Below are 17,885 nucleotides of genomic sequence, written 5' to 3'. Positions count from 1 at the left end.
AGAATTCTACGCAAATTATGTTCATGTAATTTAGGAAACGTACAAACAGCATTTAATCGATTCTCTGGCAGAAATTACGTAGTAACTAGTACACTTCACGTTAATCGTCGTGTTTGGCTAATGCAAGCTCTGGATTTCATCTTGAACAGCAGACAAACGTTTTCTTTAAACTTCATTTGCGATCTTTTCGTTTAGATTCAATCAATTCAGTCGAAACTCAGAAAAGACCTAAGCTTAAAAAACTATTAAACCTCATCCACGCGTTTGATCCCAGTTCTCACATCTCAATTTCATATTTAGTAGACTTATAATTAAGTGTGAAATGTTTTATAGAACAACCACAATTTATTTGCCAAATTAAAATACGAGAATCTACAATCTAAGTCCACAATCAAGAACTTCTGTATGTTTGAGCACGTCATTCATCCATGCTCTCCGCGATATCACAAAAAAATCAACAACGCTTTCCTCACAAACATGTTCTTCAGCTGTTGTTTGATTTAATTTTTGTAAATTTCTTCCACGCAAAGTTCTGAAAGCACTCGACGCTTTTGTACGTAGGAACGAATTTTGAAGCAGGGCGAATTTTGTACATACCCATAACTCACTTTGTCCATTTCACGAAATGTTCATCTCTGTCTTTTTCCTGACTCAACTTTGCAGCTGGTTGCTTTCATGTATACAGAAGAATATTTACTTCATGCGGTTTTTACGTTTTTTATGTCTCATTTCCTATTTTTGCTCAGCATTTTATAAACACCAAAAAACATAAAGTAATTTAAACAAGTCTTTTCATGGCAATTATCAAGACTAATTATCACGAGTAAAAACTACTACTAAAATTTCTGCAATCTGATTGGCTACGCCACGTCTCTGTGCGATTTTTCATTTTTACAAGTTTTTTGTCTAAAAAAAATACCTCTGGCTAATACATGGCTCTTGATTTCTATGATAACATAGACGTTGCCCTCATTCGATAATAAGGACCTTAAGATACACCAAATCTACGACGCTGACGTGAAGTAATATACTGTCTTCATTTCCACAGTTTCACAACAGGGGCCGGTTGTTCAAAAGCTGGTAAGATTAACCCTAGCTGGGTTATGGCAAATCTTTTATATTAATTTTTTCTAATCGCTTGTTTACGAAGTTTAATATCTTTTTTTATAAATATTTTCTGGACCAATGGAAGTAATATTTTCTAAATTTTTAAAACGAACGGTCGTTCAAAAGCACATGAACTAAAACACTGGATTAAAATTTAACCCAGGGTTTGCAGCCCCAGACTTTTTTTATGGACTCCTTTTGGTGAACGAGGTCAGAGCTGTGTGTAAAACTAATTAAAACTGAGTTCCTAACACTGACTAGCGGCTGATTTCATGTCACGTCCGGGTCGTAGATTTGGTGTATCTTAAGGTCCCTAATTACTCTACTTGTCAGAAGCCGCTTGTATCAAGCCCGTTTAACTTAAACGGTGGTTAAGTTCAAAATAGAAAGCAAGTCTATCGTTTTATTCAACAAGCGAACTAAATATCTTTCACCTCAATACAAAGATACTGTTTACATCTACATATTGAGTGCATAATATCCAAGTTGATTCATTCAAGAGAGACGTTAAGAGTGTTATTAAATTTTGACTTGTCCACACTCCATCGTTTAAGCTAAACGAGTTTGATACAACTGGCCCCAGGTAGTCAAACAGTGGATTACTCCTAGGTTTTTGACTTGGAAATTATAAGATTCTCGTTATTACAGGTGATAACAGTGATGGTGCCCGTTTAGATCTTGATGACATTGAGAGAGGCCAAGGGTAAGTTTAGGCCTAGAAACTACATTGGATTAATATTACCGTGAACGTTATGCGACCTCGGCTTATATATCCACTATTTTTCTGGCAAAATAATTTGCTTTGGTGATTTTTGTTTCTTCAAATGCAAGTCGGAACCATTTTCATCTTATCAGTTATCATACCTGGATTAAAACTGTTCATGCATTTGTTATTAACCAGCAATATGGTGTGAGAAAACTTAACTTTTAAAATTTATATCCGTAACCATATTTCGAACAAATCTGTTTATTATGTTGACATACCTGAAATTCGACATCTTCATTGTCAGCGTGGTGTATGAGTAGAGGTGTTGCAACAGTCTGCTAGTATTGAGTTATAGTTAAAGATTCAAAATATCAATCTTACATTTGCTGACGGTATTTTATCAATTTTTCACGCAGTCATGCCGCTCGTAGAATATCAGACCCAAGAGACCAATTTGTGGTATACGAAAACGTGAGTAGCTACATGTATACTTAGAGGAGAAAGCGCTTGTATAACAACTACCGAGAATACAGCTATTATAACAACCCGGTAAAAATCGCAGCAACTATAGCAATATAATTCGATTTAAAGTAATGTTAGTATAACTAACATGCCAAATACCATTTGTTGCGCGACAAAAGTGTTTATTAACAATTTAATACATATTTACATGAAAATAATAATTAATTAATTCGGTCAGCCATTTTGCTTTTTCTTTGGTTTTACTATTTACCGTATATGAGCTGATATACGGTGGGTATAGCTCGACCAATCAAATTGCGGAATAGCTCATATACATGCAGTTAGTAGCTATACTATAACAATTTATACATATTACAACAATGATCATTGACAAGCGACAAGTTTGGCACAACATCAGGCAAGTATTTTACAAACGTTTTAACGATATTTTTTTATCTAGAATCTTTATTCTTTCTTCACCGTTGCTTTACAGCGTCGCGTGTTTGTTCTTAGCTATTAGTGATCGAGTTTGAGATGCACAAAATCTACGACGACTCTTTTTCATGCATAAACAAAGTCAGAGCCGTATGTAAAACAAATTAATACTGGTTTCCTAACACACGTTTTTCATGTCACGTTCGCGTCGTAAATTTGGTGCATCTTAAACTCGCTATTTAATTGATGTGGACTGGCCATGACACCGCGGTTTGACGTCATTTGACGTCAGTGTGAAAGGATCTATTATTGTTCCGTTGTTCGATTAATGTTGACTACTTCATATGGTAGCTCCCAGCCAGAAATGTTCCTCTTCAAAATTAAATGCTAGGAGAAGGATTACTGGGTAACTCCACTACTCCAGTATTGGAATAGCACATTCAGCTACATATACCGCACTGCGAACCAGTGAAATCTTGTGTTGTTGATATTATTATAGAGCTTTAGGTTGATTACGAGTGATTAATGCCCCTTGGGATAGGATAGATCGCGGGAAAAAGTTTTGGATTACCTGAAAACATGATGGAGAATCCCGTATCGTTGTTGTGGGTGAATCTTGTCGTTCCACTCAACTCGTAGTCAACTCTAAAGATCTCTATTTTCACAGGAGTGTGAGGTCAATTTTGAACGGCGACGCCGTGAACCGGAAGCTACTACCGTCCGACAGAGGTACCGACGTTGCCCAAGACCACCAAGCAACCCCAGAAAACCTAAAATAGTTCCGGCTAGATTTCCAACAAACCGACTTGTACCATCCAACGGAAACTCACAATCGATTGCCACAAGTCCAGTTAATCAAATTGTTACAAAGAACGGTGGTTTGGATTTTGGTGAACCACCTAAACTCTGTAACCTAACCCATCGGTTGACAACACCGTCACCCCCAGTAAACAAGAAGATCTTCGAAGCCTTTTCCAACGATCCTGTTGAAGAAACTGGTGAAACCAATCCACTTGCCAAGTATTTTTCAACGCGAAGAAATACATCATCTACCTCAAAGGAAGCGGCTACTCCAACACCGTCACCATCAGTAAACAAGAAGATCTTGGAAGCCTTTTCCAACGATCCTGTTGAAGCAACTGGTGTAACCAATCCACTTGCCAAGTATTTTTCGACACCAGCTCCGGAAGTTAAAACAACTGTTAAGGTTGAGAAGTTTGTTGAAGTTAAAGCACCAACTTCAACCCTTCCACCAGACGAATACGTCGTTGAACAAGTTGTTGAAAACTTAGATCAATCAGCCATTGAAGTTGGACCAACATCACCAACTTCGACACCTCCACCAGACGAAAACATCTTGAGGTCCGTTGCAAAAGATTTAGTTCAAGCAGCTATTGAGACCAGCAAAGAAGAGTTAATATCCGAGCAAATATCGCGTTTTGATTCATCTGCCTCTCAAGTTAAGAAGTTTGTAGAAGTTCAGGCGTTATTATTAAAAACGTCGACTTCGACCGTTCCACCAGACGAATACATCTTGAGGGCCGTTGCTAAAGACCTAGTTCAAGCAACTATTAAAGCAAGTCAGGTGGATTTATTCTCCGAAGTAACATTGTTAGACAGCTCCTCCTCAGATCAGCCTTGTAAGAATAAGATGTCGAACAATCAACACTCGTCGGCACACGAGTTCTTTGACAGCTTTGGTTCATCCGATTCCGGCACTGCACCCTTTCATCGTGTTGACCACAGTTTCTTTACGCCTAACAAGAATCAAACATCGTTCCCGGCCTTGCCACCAACATCGAATGCAGCCGAGCAACGTTTCGTATCGCCAGCGACAAACGCTCAAAATTTTGAGCCAGCAAATCTGAGCGCGTATGCACATCCACGTCAAAATGTAGGAGACCACGCCATGTCGATGCAAGAACCATCATATGGGGCACAGGAGCGATATTCAACAGCTCAACTCTTTAGTGAAGCTGGTGCTTCAACTACTAAAGAAACACCTCATGCCAAACAGCTCTCGGATGCTGAGAACCATGCAACATTGACTCCACCATCTTACGGGTCAAATTTGCCAGAACAGCCTTCTGCCCATACTGGAAACGACCTGTTTAACGTGGCAAAATCATCTACTCCTGGTGGTGGAACGTCACAGTTGTTTTCCGGGCAGCACCAGAATGATCCTTTCAAAGGTTTTAGTTCTAGTCAGGAGGAGAGCCGAAGATTTCCTTCTTTTGTAGCAGGAGATGGAGTGCCTGGTTTTTCGATCAACACCGATGCACAACATTCTTTTCAGCATACAGAAGCATCAGAGAAAGAACCTAAAGTAGGGAAATGGCCTTTCGACCACAGTGAATCGGCAGCATCTCAAGTTGAACCACCTTCCAGTCGAGACCAAAACACCTACCATGCATCTTCATCAAAACTTGCACGCACCGCCATCGAGTTCAACTTTTCCTGATTTCGACCAGAAAAATTATTCACTTGGGGACACAGCCACAGTATCTCTGATTCAGCTATGGCATTCGGTGGTATTCCTAGACCCAATACCGTATTGGGTAACCAGAGTAAGACTTCTGGCGAAACATCACCAGGCCAAGACGTTGTTGAAACTTACGATCCAATTGGAAAACAACCAGTTGAACTTGCCAGCAATTTATATCCCACTGAACGCAACGCTTTTCCAGCTGTTCAATCTACAACTTCTGGCCTATATCCACCAGCAATGGTGAATGATGCTATTGACCAAGCCGCTGGTCCATCGTCGCAGAGTGTAACGCCGGCTCTCTACCCACCAGGTTTAACAACCAGCAAACCAGTAGGTCAAAGCGGCTCCTTGTACCCACTGGGAATGGATGTTGGGGAATCAAGCAAATTTCCACCGTCCAATATCAAGCGTGATGTAAACTCGGCACATTTGCCTCCACCATCTTTAGAGATGATGAACACCACCAACAACAATGTTGGTGAACGTTTTTCTTCTGGGCAAAACCTTTTCCTAGCCACTAAACCTGCCGCTCCAAGTCAAGGGTTCTTTATGGAAGACGGCCAAAAGTTCTTGGCACAGAATCAAATTCATCTATTTTCACCAGCTGGTGCTTGGACGTCAACAGAGGACCTAGCTGAGAACCAATCTGCGGCACAGAATTCCATTCCAACATCTTCATCGTATGCACCAATGGCAGGCTATCCTGGAGAAACCCAGTCGGCACAAAGGAAACTTGCTTCATCCCTCACGTCTGACAATGCCGTTAATTCTGAAGCGTCTCAGCCTGGATTTTCTATAAACAACGAGGAAAATAATCACGTTTTACGTTCAGACGTTGTACAACCTGATACACCGCAGTTGGGACCAAGCAGCATGGTACCTTTTACTAGTAAAGAACAACTGCCCAGTAACCATCAAACAGCATGGCAACCGGCTACTCAGCCATTTGATTCGCAGGCATCAAGCGACGATGTCAAGGCTGAACCAACTCAGTGGGACGCTATTGATCCTCACGGTACTCCACGGAATACCCAACAAGCATCAACATTGCAACAAACAAGTGGACCAGTATATGTGGGTGAAAAGTCCAGCGGGATTTTTTATACTCACCCATCGTCAAACGATCAGTCAGCACAATTTGGTAACCATGGTGCTGGCACTATCGGTTCAGCTAATCTTGAATCAAGTTTACCCAATTTGGAAACCATGACCGCTCGTGACGATGAATCTCGTGATGGTAATTCACTATCAGGTCACCAGGAAGTTCCAGCATTTGGTCACGAGCGAGTGAATTCACTCAATACAAGTGATCCCAAACTTGATACACCTCCGGCTAACACAAGCACCATCATCTCCAATGATGACCTAACATCGGGCAACCAGCAAGCACTCTCCAGTCAACATTTGGGTGCTTCGGTTACCATGTTTCCTGTTGGTATGACACCACAGAACACCAATAAAGCATCTATTGCTTCGACCGAGACCAGAGGGAGTCAACAACTGGATACCGTCGACCCGAACCAGCATCCGTCGGCCTTTATGCCAGTGAAGCCAAACTTCCCGAGCTCCCAAGACTACGAAGAAAGAGTTCGGCACTTAGAATCTCCGCTTCGTTCGCCAGTACAGCGCGAGAAAAAGGAAGCATTAATTCAAAGTGCTAAAATTCATACTTCTCTCTGGGACAATGATCCTCAATTGGCCATACCTGGTCTTATTGTCCAAACAGGGAATCGTGGAAATCAGTTTGTTCCAGTTTCCAGCCATGACCAATTTAATCGCCATGAATTCGACAACAGTTCTCAAAGAGCTATGAATGTGCATGGCCAACCGCCAAGTTCCAGTGGTATTTCGATCGACCATAATGCCAAAATATCGCAGCAACCACATTCTAATGTCGCGCCATCAGATCTGGGTATTCCTGGCTTCACACAGAATCGTAATCGATTCAGTAGTACTCCATCAAAGTTGCCAAATCCACCTGTGGCCTCCAGCGCCGCTCAGCAAACCCTGTTAGCGGCTGCTTTGCAGAGAAGTGATTGTGACTCGACATCCAGTCTTAGTCGCCAAAGTTCACTTGGTGTTTCAAGTTCAAATCAAGAACTCGCCAGTGCAAACCCTGTTCATGATGTGATCGAAAAGCCATCTAGTCTTAACCGAGGAAATATCCAACGGTGAGTATGGCTCTCTACCAAGAATAGCGATTTTTCACACCTCGATCGAAACCCGTTTTCAAATCCGCACACAAACTAAGCAACTATTGTCTCACGATGGTCCAAAATCTCACACTACTAACCATAACCTAAAAATAACAATAATCTGAGATATCAGTAATCGCTCAGAAGTTTTTTAGTTAAAGTAAAGAATATAGGAAGATTAATAAAATTCTAGGATGTATAGAGCGACAGAAGTTTCAGCAGGGAGACGCAGGTTCTTACAAGACATTGTGCACGGATTTCATAATTTTTAAATTGCTCAGCTATTTGTTGTCTTACAATAATTATTTGTTTCTTCGGTATTAATTATTCATTCTTCGTAACCTGCGTTTATTAACCGTCATTTGAAAACGTTGGAGTCAACGTGGACGACTCTTGGCTTAAGAGAAAGCATATTAAAATTAAGCGTTAATTTAAGAGCTTAAAATTAAGAGTCTAGTTGTAGAATTAACGTATTACATTGTACAAATTTGCATTTTAAACTATCTCAAATATTAAATATAATACCGATATTAACTGGTACATAACGTAATAGTGTGACCTATTAATAAACGGCGTCAACGGATCAAAACCTATTCAGTAAAAAGATTTCATGGTGTTTCTGGGGGCGAATTATTTTTTTTGGTTTCAATTAACGGACTAGACTGTTGATACTTTTAATTTTTTAGGCCAAATGTCATCCAAGCGCCTGTAGTAAACAACATTCCTTCCTCAAACCAGATTCCTGACCAGCACTTGCAACAGACTGCCCCTGCTTCTGGGACCATGACCGGTCTCCCCCAGAACTCCTTCACACATCCTGACGCGCAGCCGCTCTGCAGTGCGTACCGGGTTGCCTCAGAGTGAGCATGCTCGGATGCGTGAATGTAGTGGTGGGGGAATGGTCCCTGAGTATGGTGGCGCCGATGGTCATGTTGACCATCCTGTTGCTACCAGTGATGGTTATGGTTCTGGCCAGATTGAAGGTATGGTTTCCTCGAGTGAACAGGAACAGCATCAGTTGTTATACCAACAGCAACAATTGCAGTACAAGCAACAACAGTACGAACAAATGCTGTTTCAAGATGAGTTCAGCTCGCAAAATCAGCAGCTGCGAGGAGGACACATGAATGTACAGCGACAAAGGTCTGAACCGAATCAGTTTACTCAACAACATCATTTGCAACAGCAACAACAGTTGCAACAGCAACAACAGTTGCAACAGCAGGCACAGGAGTACCAGCAGAATATTCAACATCAAAAAGTGGAAAGGTAAATGAGATATTTTAAAGTACTCTACAATAGACTGTATAAAGTTCTTAAAACCACCTTAGGCACCGAAAGCAGTAGTAAAGTATTACAATATTGTATACGTAGAAGCCAATGTTTCTAGAACTTAGACTACATGACTACTATAGCGAAGTGGCCGGCAAGCACATTCACGAGATCATGAAATTACTGGCTAAATTTGTTAAAACACAAAATTGAAGTAATTTTTTGCACATTATCCTCTCGTGTTCAACTAAACAAATCCATCATTTGTAGGCAAATTAGCGGGCAATACCCACAGCAAGTTAGCAGCAATGTTAATCTACAGTATTCAACCAACGATACTGATCAATGGCAGCAGCATGGCAACACTGATACACAGTATGAAGATTTTGATTCAGAGGAGGAAAGCAATCGATATTATGATGAGAGCAGAAAGTGGTTTTGGTCTTTCAAAAGAGAACGGTGGATCCGTGCAGAGAAGTAAGTGCTGTTTTATGCGGAAGTGGTTTGAATTCAGACAACAGTATTTCTCATACAAACTATTTGTTTCAAGCAGCAGGCGAGAAAGCCAGTATGATGATCAACGATATCACAGATCTGACTCGAGAAGAAGTCGCAATCGTGAGCGAAGAAGAGAGAGCCAGGGTAGAAGAAGAACAGACTACAATGACCGAGCATATTATGATAAATATTATCGTGATTCTTATGATCGGGATTACCATCGCGGGGAGTCTGGCTTTAGTGGGTCCAGTGGTGATAGTCAGCGGCGTGGTTCTCGTTCAGGACGATCATCTCGGGACGAGTCTCCACGTTCAGTTTCATCACGGTCGAGCTCGCGGGCTCGACGAAGTAACAACCGCCACTCGAAACGAACGGTCTACGACTATGAAGATTCGTAAGTTCTTAACTTTCACTGCATTCGAGAACGATTTGATGTAAATTACAAGGCTCCATTCCAAAGTGGACATAGATAATGTCCTTACTTACACAAAGCTTTTCATGGCTCATAGTTCTACATTTGTTTATGATTGAAAGAAAAGTAATAATACTTGCAACGTATTGTAATGAATGACAAAGTTGTTTACAATACTTTTCGTGCAGTCGTCGAGCTCTTTAAGTCGACCTTCTCAATATTTTCTTTTCAGTTATCGCAGAGGCGAGGACTATTATGGTCGAAGTCACCAATCATCCCGTAGCTCAAGACGATTGAGCTCAGGAAGTTACAGCTCATCCACATCAAACTCTCTGGGAGACAGTATCAAGCGGGATGACCAGAACAAGCAACAACAGAGTAGTGCAATCGCCGCTGAAGATACGGTTAAACGGAGTAAGATTTAAGTAGAGTAGTAAACAGCGGTGGATGAAGCCTGGCGAGATATCAAAAATCCGAAGACCAAAGTTTAAAAATCATCAGAAACTTGTAGTTACCTTTATGGTACTGCACTGGAATCGCTCGTTCGATAACTGTCACGAGGTCTTTCCAGCAGGCTGGAATCCTAAGAAACCTGGTTGTTTATCCTTAGCTAAAATCGTAAATATATTTTCTTCTGTTGTAGTAATTACTCCTGAACGACTAACCCCGAAGCAGCATACAAAACCTCATATTGTTGGAGCGTTTTCAACCGCCTCTCGATTGAGTGTTGCTCCAGCCAGACAGGTTCTTGATGGTGAGACTGCTGAAGTGTACTTGACTGATGTCAAGGTAATCATATAGCTACGTCATATTAACTATTTCTGTACGTATAACTACAACTGGGACGACACTTTAATACTGTTCTAGGCTTCTTGCGGAAGACAAATTCCAGTTAGATGTATTGGTATAGGTCTGAATGTCAGAGATAGTCATAGTCGTTTGTATAATAACAGCGGAGACAGAAATTCTGTGATATAGAACTGATGCTAGCTTTGTCTAAGCCTTATTTGTATAGATTTCTAGTTACAGTATTACACTCAAGACCAATAGTAGCGTATTATTCGACTTCCAGGGAGATCAGATAGATCAGAAACAGCAAGCGTTAGCTCTAATCAATCAGGTTGGTTATCCCTTGTCAATTGACAGGTTGCGACATACCTAAAATATTCTACAGTATAAATTGACGCATATGATCTTGTTTTATTCAGAGCGAAGGTAGATTCAACGAGGCGATGCGCAATTTCCCTGGACCACTTTGCAGGTAAAATGCCAAAATAATGGCTGGTTTAAGACGATTTCATTTCTGGAGTCAGGATATGATTGATAGGAATTTTTCGGCACTAAGACTGTATTATCACTCAGCATTTGAAAAGCATACAAATTTTATTTATTTTCAATGTTTTATTCTACTTTTTATATGTCTAGAATAGTTCATCGGCCATCAACTAAAATCAAGCATTCTGATTGGTTCCTGAGCGGTCGGTAACCAACAGTACGGACCGGCCAGGTTCGGCGGGAATTTTTTAGTTGGGAATTTTAAACGTTTTTAGTCATATAATAAATAGTTTATTGACTGAGCTTGTTCGGTCCATACAGGAGGATACTGATCTCATTCTTTTTTCGCCGTCCTGTACGGACCTCTCGCTCAGTCAATAACATATATGTATTTTTCACAGGGGCAAAACCCATAAACGGGATGTTGTAAAGTATGCCAAAGAGATGGCCATGATGGCTTTCAACAACCAAAGCGATTCTTTTGAAAAACGCGAGGCTGGCTACATTCTTTGGCAAGTGTTGGCTGTTATGGTCCAACAAAATGGGGTAAGAACTACATTCAGTCTTTCTGCATGCATAAAAATTATAAAGATTGTGTGATTAGCTCACTTTTAAACAGTCTGAAAGCACTGGATCAAAATAATTTCTAAGTAATCTACGTTTTAATATGGAGAGTTTTTAACTCTTTCTGTTGGCCTTTTCTTCATTCGTTGAACTGCGATCTTTATTCCAGGTGTACCTCAACACCGATATTGCCGAGGTTCTAACCTCGGACCTACCCGAAGATTCTTATACAAGACGGGAACGTAGTTCTTTCAGCTCTGAAAGGGTATCCTTTGCAGCTGATGGGCAAGATTATTCCAAACACGATCAAGTCGCGACATATCGAGAGCTTCTCTTGGCTGGCAAAACACAGGTACGCTGTTTATTAATCTTGCCATCGCTTTTCTCTTGCCTGACGAAAGCCCGCTCTCCTCCTGGCGAATTCGTTCGCAAGAAGTGGTAAAAAGTACAGAAGGATTAATCTTTACCATTACGTGCGCTTGTATTGAAAGAAGCATGTGTAGAAAAATACCTTTGAATATTGTTGACCTGTTAGACGTAGGAACTACTCCATGCAGAAGATCTAGAAAGCAATTCATTCTATCTACAGTTTCTTTACGGTTTTTTTAGAACAACACTGCACGTGCAAGTAGTTTGGCCGTTATACGAGCTTAGAGTTATTCATGAATTCTGGCTATATATTTATACCCGCGGCGAAGTGGAGAACAATACAACTGTTTTAACATTTATTCATTTCACTCCATAGGAAGCTCTGGAACACGCAGTAAACTCCAAGATCTGGGGCCACGCCTTGATGCTAGCATACCACACTGACCAGAATGTATTTTCGAATATCATGGAAAGGTAACGACATTTATTCTTTGCTTGCTATATTTGAATTATTCTGCTTGTTGTGTACACGTCTCTCTCAATTGTGTTCTTGCTTGATCTCTCCTAACTGCTTGCAAATCTCTATTTTTCCATATTGTACATGTGTCAGTATATTTTCCAATGCTTTTTCGCATTGTTTATTGTAGATTCAACAGTCAACTTAATGAGGACGACTCCTTGTTATGTTTGTATCAGCATCTCGGGTCTAAGCGACCTTCAATTTTAGATGTGAGTTTGAAGAATTATCTGGACCAATGTGGTTCACAAACCCGGTACAGTTCACGTAGAATTTATAAAGTACCCTATCTTTTTTTGTCAAAATTTAGAAAAAGACAAGGCGATGGAGAAAACATTTGGCAATCATGATTTCAAATCCATCCAAGTCAACCGCTAAAGATAGCGAAAATATTCATGCACTTGGCGCGAGCTTAGGTAAGTTCAGTTTGGATAAGCCAGGGATGGTAATTTGTCCAAGCTACGTTGTAGTATGCGTGATCAAGTTGATGCATTTTCACATACGGTGATAACTGCTTAAACAAGTCACGAGGACACTGGCAACGTTTCCTTCAAGAGATTCTTGTTTCGATTGACACTTTAGGTGAACGACATACTGCTTGTGTTTGTTGCTATCATGCAAAATGTTACTTTCTCTTTTCCAGAGTCTCGTGGCCTGATTGAAGCAGCTCATCTTTGCTACATATTAGCAGGAGAAGAAATTAGTAAACAGAGTGGCACATTGTTACTAGGTTATTCTTCGAAGTAAGTTGAAGAGTCGCATTGTCTGTCTGTTTAATGAACATAAAGGTTCATGGTTCATCTTTTCACAAACTTAAACTCTTGTTTTCTGTAGTGAAATCCGACCAGAATTCGTGGATTTCCTGGCTCTTCAACGCACAGAGGTAGATCGCAGAAATGCTTACAAATCCTTTATTGAAGCCGCTATATATCTGCCATGCAGCATGCTCCAGAATTCTCTTATGTTTTTTTCACTTTGCTAAACCTTATTCCGCCATTGCCTTTTTATTGCTTTATTTCCACTCTGTTTGCCAGTCGACCTAAACATTCATCCGTTTTTGCCTGATACATGCATCTGTTATAAAATTGTTTAAAATAGTCAAAAGCCGGTATTGTGTTTGTATTCTTGTTAACCAACAACATGTTCCTGTAGATATATGAATACGCTATGAGCCTCAAAGATGAAAATTTTATAATAAAAGATTTCCAGGTTAGAAATTACTTCATTGTAGATTTCTCTAATGTGTGTTGAACTTTGAAGAACGCAGAAGTGCCGCATAAGTTGTTCAATTCAGCGTCTCACTTTACTTCGTATTTCAATACTTGCTTACGTTTCCGCAAATTGCGGGGATATCTATTCTATAGAATAAGATTTTTTGAGATCAGAAGATAATTTTACACTTGGTTGGTCATGGAGTTGAACCTTGGCTGCACATTCTTTAACGTTATGTTTTTTTCAGCCATGGAAAGAATTGTACGTCCATTCATTGGCCGATGCCGGATTCCATAATAAAGTTAGTAATTGTTATATCTTCGTTTGACTTATGGTGTTACTCCACAACCTTCACAATCTTTGATTTAACACGCGTGCATTGTCTTATTTAGGCATTTCGTTATTGCGAGAAATTGGTAGATGATGTCTTGAAGCATTCAACATCTTTTACTAAAGATATGATAACGCGACTTCATGCGGTATGTCATCATTTCTCGCCTTACCTTTCGTTCCGTTCTCAAGTAAAACTACGCATATTTGTTTAAAATAGACGTTTTAGGCCTGTTCTAGCCTTCGCTCAAATCAAGAAATCAAAAGCGAATAATGAAATTTTTGAATAGCTTATTGTTTTCAGATACAACCTGATATACACATGGTGAAATCGTTTGATGCTCAAATTTTCTTTCCTTACAGTTATCCATGAGACTTTACAGACGAGAATTTATTGCGCCGTTATTAGATATGAACGGACGCCTGAAACAATTGTTAGATCTACTCAAGGTACGAAGTATATTTTTATTTTACATGATTTTTATGTCGATCCTAAAATCTGCAAGTGAAACTTTGCGATCAACAATTAGACAGCGTCGTTTCTGTGAGGACACGCCAACTGATGCTGTCCTGGAAGCATGCTTGCAGTTTTCCATGCGAAACGTTTCTAAGGCGTGTTAAAAATTGTCTTTTTAGGAAAACAACGAAACCTTATGGCACTCGTTCTTGTCTACCAGCAGCTGGCAAACATTGGCGCAACAACTACCTCAGCAATCGCAACTTCCACAGGAAATGCCGTATGAACACACGCAAAACATTGATCATAAAGAAGTTCAAATTCCACTACAATGGTACCTACAATGTTTGTTCCTCAAACAAATAGTGACATAGTCCAGGAACAAGTTTTATATCGCGAGGACAACAAAGCTTCTCAGAGTTTCGCTCAATTCGAGCCCACCGCTGCACCAAGTGGCAACATGTCCTACACCGGGGAATTTCAAGCTCAAGACCAGTACCATCGCAAGGGAATTACCCTACGGGGTTGCTCCCACCGACCAAACTCTTCCACCGGAGAATTACCCCTATGAAAATGTCGCACAAGCAGTTCCGAGCAGCATAGAGCACGATGAAACAGGATTACCAAGTTCTGGCACAAACTTCTACGAAGGGGACTCTTTTGAGCATTTGTTACGGAAGCAGCCGAGTAATGCTAGTGTTAACGCAGTCGAAACAAGTGGAATTTCAGCGCCTGCGACTTCAGATAATAGTTTTGATTACTACGCTCAATCTAACTTCAGGGTAAGTGTAATGTTTATTAGAATTGACCCTTCGGTACCAGATCGCCCAGAAATCCTGGTAACCTTATTTGGAATAGATTAAACTCAGTATTATGGAGAGATGTTTGCACCAACTTTAGATGAATAGGGCCTTTACTCGAACAATTTAGACCCGAGTAGCATAGGATATTAATTATTTAACGAGAGTACGTTACTAATATTTAGTTTCTGTAAAATCGTTTTTAGGAATCAAATATTGCGAATGGCGCAAAGAAGGAAGAAACTCAAGCCCAGACCAAGGAAGAGAAGAAGACCAAAAAAGACGATAACAAGAACTCAGAGAAACAGAGTGGCGTAAGTTTTTTACAGTTTCAAATTGCAGATTCAGAATCAACCCGGAATTGAGAAACATGCAGTAATCGTATTGAGCTAATTGTTGACCGTTAGCGAAACATGTTCTGTTTTTTCCGAGGTCTTGTTTTATAGTTTGTGTGCGTAGGTATATGGTAGAAAACAGATGTTTCAGCAAGTTTAATTGTTAGTTTATATTGTGTGTTAGGGGCGGTTGTTTTAAACAATGCTTAAACCAACGAAATTTTGACTTTCATTTTATTTAGGGATTATTTACGTCATTCGGCGGTTTCTTCAAATCTTTCATTCCCAAAGGCAAGAACGAGATTATCTTACCTGACGATAAGAAGAAAACTGTAAGTTATAGTGCCTTGCTTCGAATATGTGCCTTTCAGCTTTTGTTTACGAAAATATATATTACATTATGATTTATTGTTTAAAAAGTTTCGTATATGTTTACTCTTTAGATCTATTGGGACGAAAAAGAAGGAAAGTGGGTGAACACGGAAGAAGGTGAAGAGGTAATGTAAAACATGGTTTATTTTGTAGTGTGCTGCAAAGGTGTGTATTTTCTTTCTTCACAATGCACACGCTTATAAAGCTGATATTAATCTTTGTTCTTTCATTAAAAAGGAGAAAGCTGATTTGCCTCCACCACCAATTGATCCATCTTTGATTGGCGGTGCCCAACCTGTCATGCCTACCATCCCATCAGGAACTGTTAGACAACCTACACAAACATCTGGTAAGCAACTTGTAATGTCGACTTGTAAATGAAGTATTTTACAGGCCCATATACAAGTCTGATCCCAAATCACATCTTTCAAGAATTCAACGTCTTCATTTCTACAGACCTCATCAGCCTAATTTTGAATTATAAGATAGTGTTAATAAATTTATATTTGCATTATATTTGGGAAAGGGAAAATATAATCTGAGTATGTAAAGACATAAAACTGTTATGTTGCTATAACAAACTCCGACTTCCTCTTTGTCTAGGCACATCGAGTGCAGCTACCGGTTTCTCAAACACACCGCAACTTCCAGCATCCCAGGCTTCATCAGCGTCGCAAACTCCTCCCGCGGCAAACGCTCCACCAATCATTCCTGGCGCTTTTACTCCAGATCAACCAGAAATATCGTTGATTAATTCACCATTATCGACACCTAGCCGATTTTCGCGTAGAGCTCACAGCTCGAAAGGTATCATCTAAAATATGTTAATAATGATTAGAGCGGAGATTTCGATAGGATTATGGCTTGGTTTGAGCATAGACAATCCTGTCTTTTAGATTGTCTATGGTTTGAGAGAATCTAGATTGTTTGGATTAGAATTCTACATTTGAACTTTGAACTGTTGTTTCAGGACATAGATCGAACTATGTTGATGTCTTGAGTGCCTCAGGGGCAACGACGAAACCTAACGAAACCGCGTCACCTCTCCTTTTCCAACCGTTTCCAGCACCACCAGGAAATCAGGCACCAATAGCAAGCAGTAAGTGTTAAAGAACGAAATCGCTTACTTACACCTAGTAGCCTAGTGTTATCAACTATACATCACCAACTACAAAACGTTTCGACTATCTTTAGACATTCTGTCGAATACTGAAGGATCACCGATGCCGCCAGCTAGGTATGTGAAAATACCACTTTGATTTAACAATACGTCTTGATACGCGATGTTTAATTTTTTCGTTGACAACAAAGTTCAAAATGCGCGAGAATCAAATCCAACGATTCAGGTTTGTTATTTTTTGCAGTGTCTGTTTAGTTGTTAATATCTGTGAAGAGTATTCTTAAATAGTGATGTATTATAGGGTGGATATATAATATGGATCCCAAATAGGTACTAATATTGTTGTTTGTTTTATTTACAGTCAGAGCAACGGCGTTGACCAGAGCAGTGTAGCCAACAATACTGTGGAGGAACAGTCGACTAACTGACAGGTAAATGAAAGAATAAGGCCACCGTTATTGCACATTTAACTGGATCTTCCCATCTTTTGGAACGCAAATTGTGTGACTAGGTTTGCCAGCTATCTTAAAATTGTAAATAAGATGCATGAAAGGCGGAATAAACAAAATTGCCCTTTATGTTCAAGGCTTAAAACCATTAGTTCAAGTGTCAAGTGTCACTCATAAAGGAATCCTTTCTGTTTCGATATTATCCTCAGGATGTTTTCCTAAGTGAGGAATGATTATTGAGTGTGGTTTTCCTTTCAGGATTCTCAATCGTCTCCCGCCGTACCGTTTTTCAATCCAGCTGATTACTTATCAACACCTTCGCCGGCGTCCACTCGGGGCAGATTATACCCAAGACCAAAATAAAAAAAGTAAAAAAAAAAGAAAACGCAAAAAAAAAAAAAAACGCAGTAAAATGAAAAACAGTATAAATACAGTATTAAATTTATGTAAGTTTATGAGAAATTGATGAGCAATGAGTGATTGTTCATTTGAATGACAGAGCTATTTATC

General features: G+C 39.9%; 2 protein-coding genes across 2 annotated transcripts; both read left to right on the top strand.

Annotated features, from left to right (window-relative positions):
- The first annotated feature begins 3,289 nt into the window (after positions 1-3,289).
- On the top strand, positions 3,290-6,964 carry LOC114537123. Its single transcript, XM_028558260.1, has 4 exons — positions 3,290-3,319; positions 3,582-4,902; positions 5,803-6,790; positions 6,925-6,964. Exons 1-4 carry the CDS (start codon positions 3,290-3,292, stop codon positions 6,962-6,964), a joined length of 2,379 nt encoding a protein of 792 aa, XP_028414061.1.
- Positions 6,965-8,267: 1,303 nt separating this feature from the next.
- On the top strand, positions 8,268-17,671 carry LOC114537122 (protein transport protein Sec16A-like). The gene is made up of 28 exons (XM_028558258.1): positions 8,268-8,662; positions 8,936-9,142; positions 9,219-9,557; positions 9,808-9,989; positions 10,219-10,364; positions 10,784-10,836; positions 11,252-11,396; positions 11,584-11,766; positions 12,160-12,257; positions 12,431-12,512; positions 12,611-12,716; positions 12,944-13,043; positions 13,135-13,183; positions 13,453-13,509; positions 13,760-13,813; positions 13,905-13,991; positions 14,206-14,292; positions 14,479-14,633; positions 14,700-15,081; positions 15,306-15,413; positions 15,677-15,766; positions 15,878-15,931; positions 16,044-16,155; positions 16,410-16,613; positions 16,777-16,905; positions 17,001-17,043; positions 17,288-17,357; positions 17,634-17,671. Exons 1-27 carry the CDS (start codon positions 8,268-8,270, stop codon positions 17,352-17,354), a joined length of 3,714 nt encoding a protein of 1,237 aa, XP_028414059.1. The 3' UTR covers positions 17,355-17,357; positions 17,634-17,671.
- Positions 17,672-17,885: the final 214 nt, after the last annotated feature.

This window comes from Dendronephthya gigantea, unplaced genomic scaffold, assembly GCF_004324835.1.
Source record: "Dendronephthya gigantea isolate DGI-Jeju-01 unplaced genomic scaffold, DenGig_1.0 000150F, whole genome shotgun sequence".
In the NCBI taxonomy this organism is placed as follows: Eukaryota; Metazoa; Cnidaria; class Anthozoa; order Malacalcyonacea; family Nephtheidae; genus Dendronephthya; species Dendronephthya gigantea.
The sequence above is the reverse complement of the archived record's forward strand: the minus strand, read 5'-3'. Positions and strand labels throughout refer to the sequence as shown.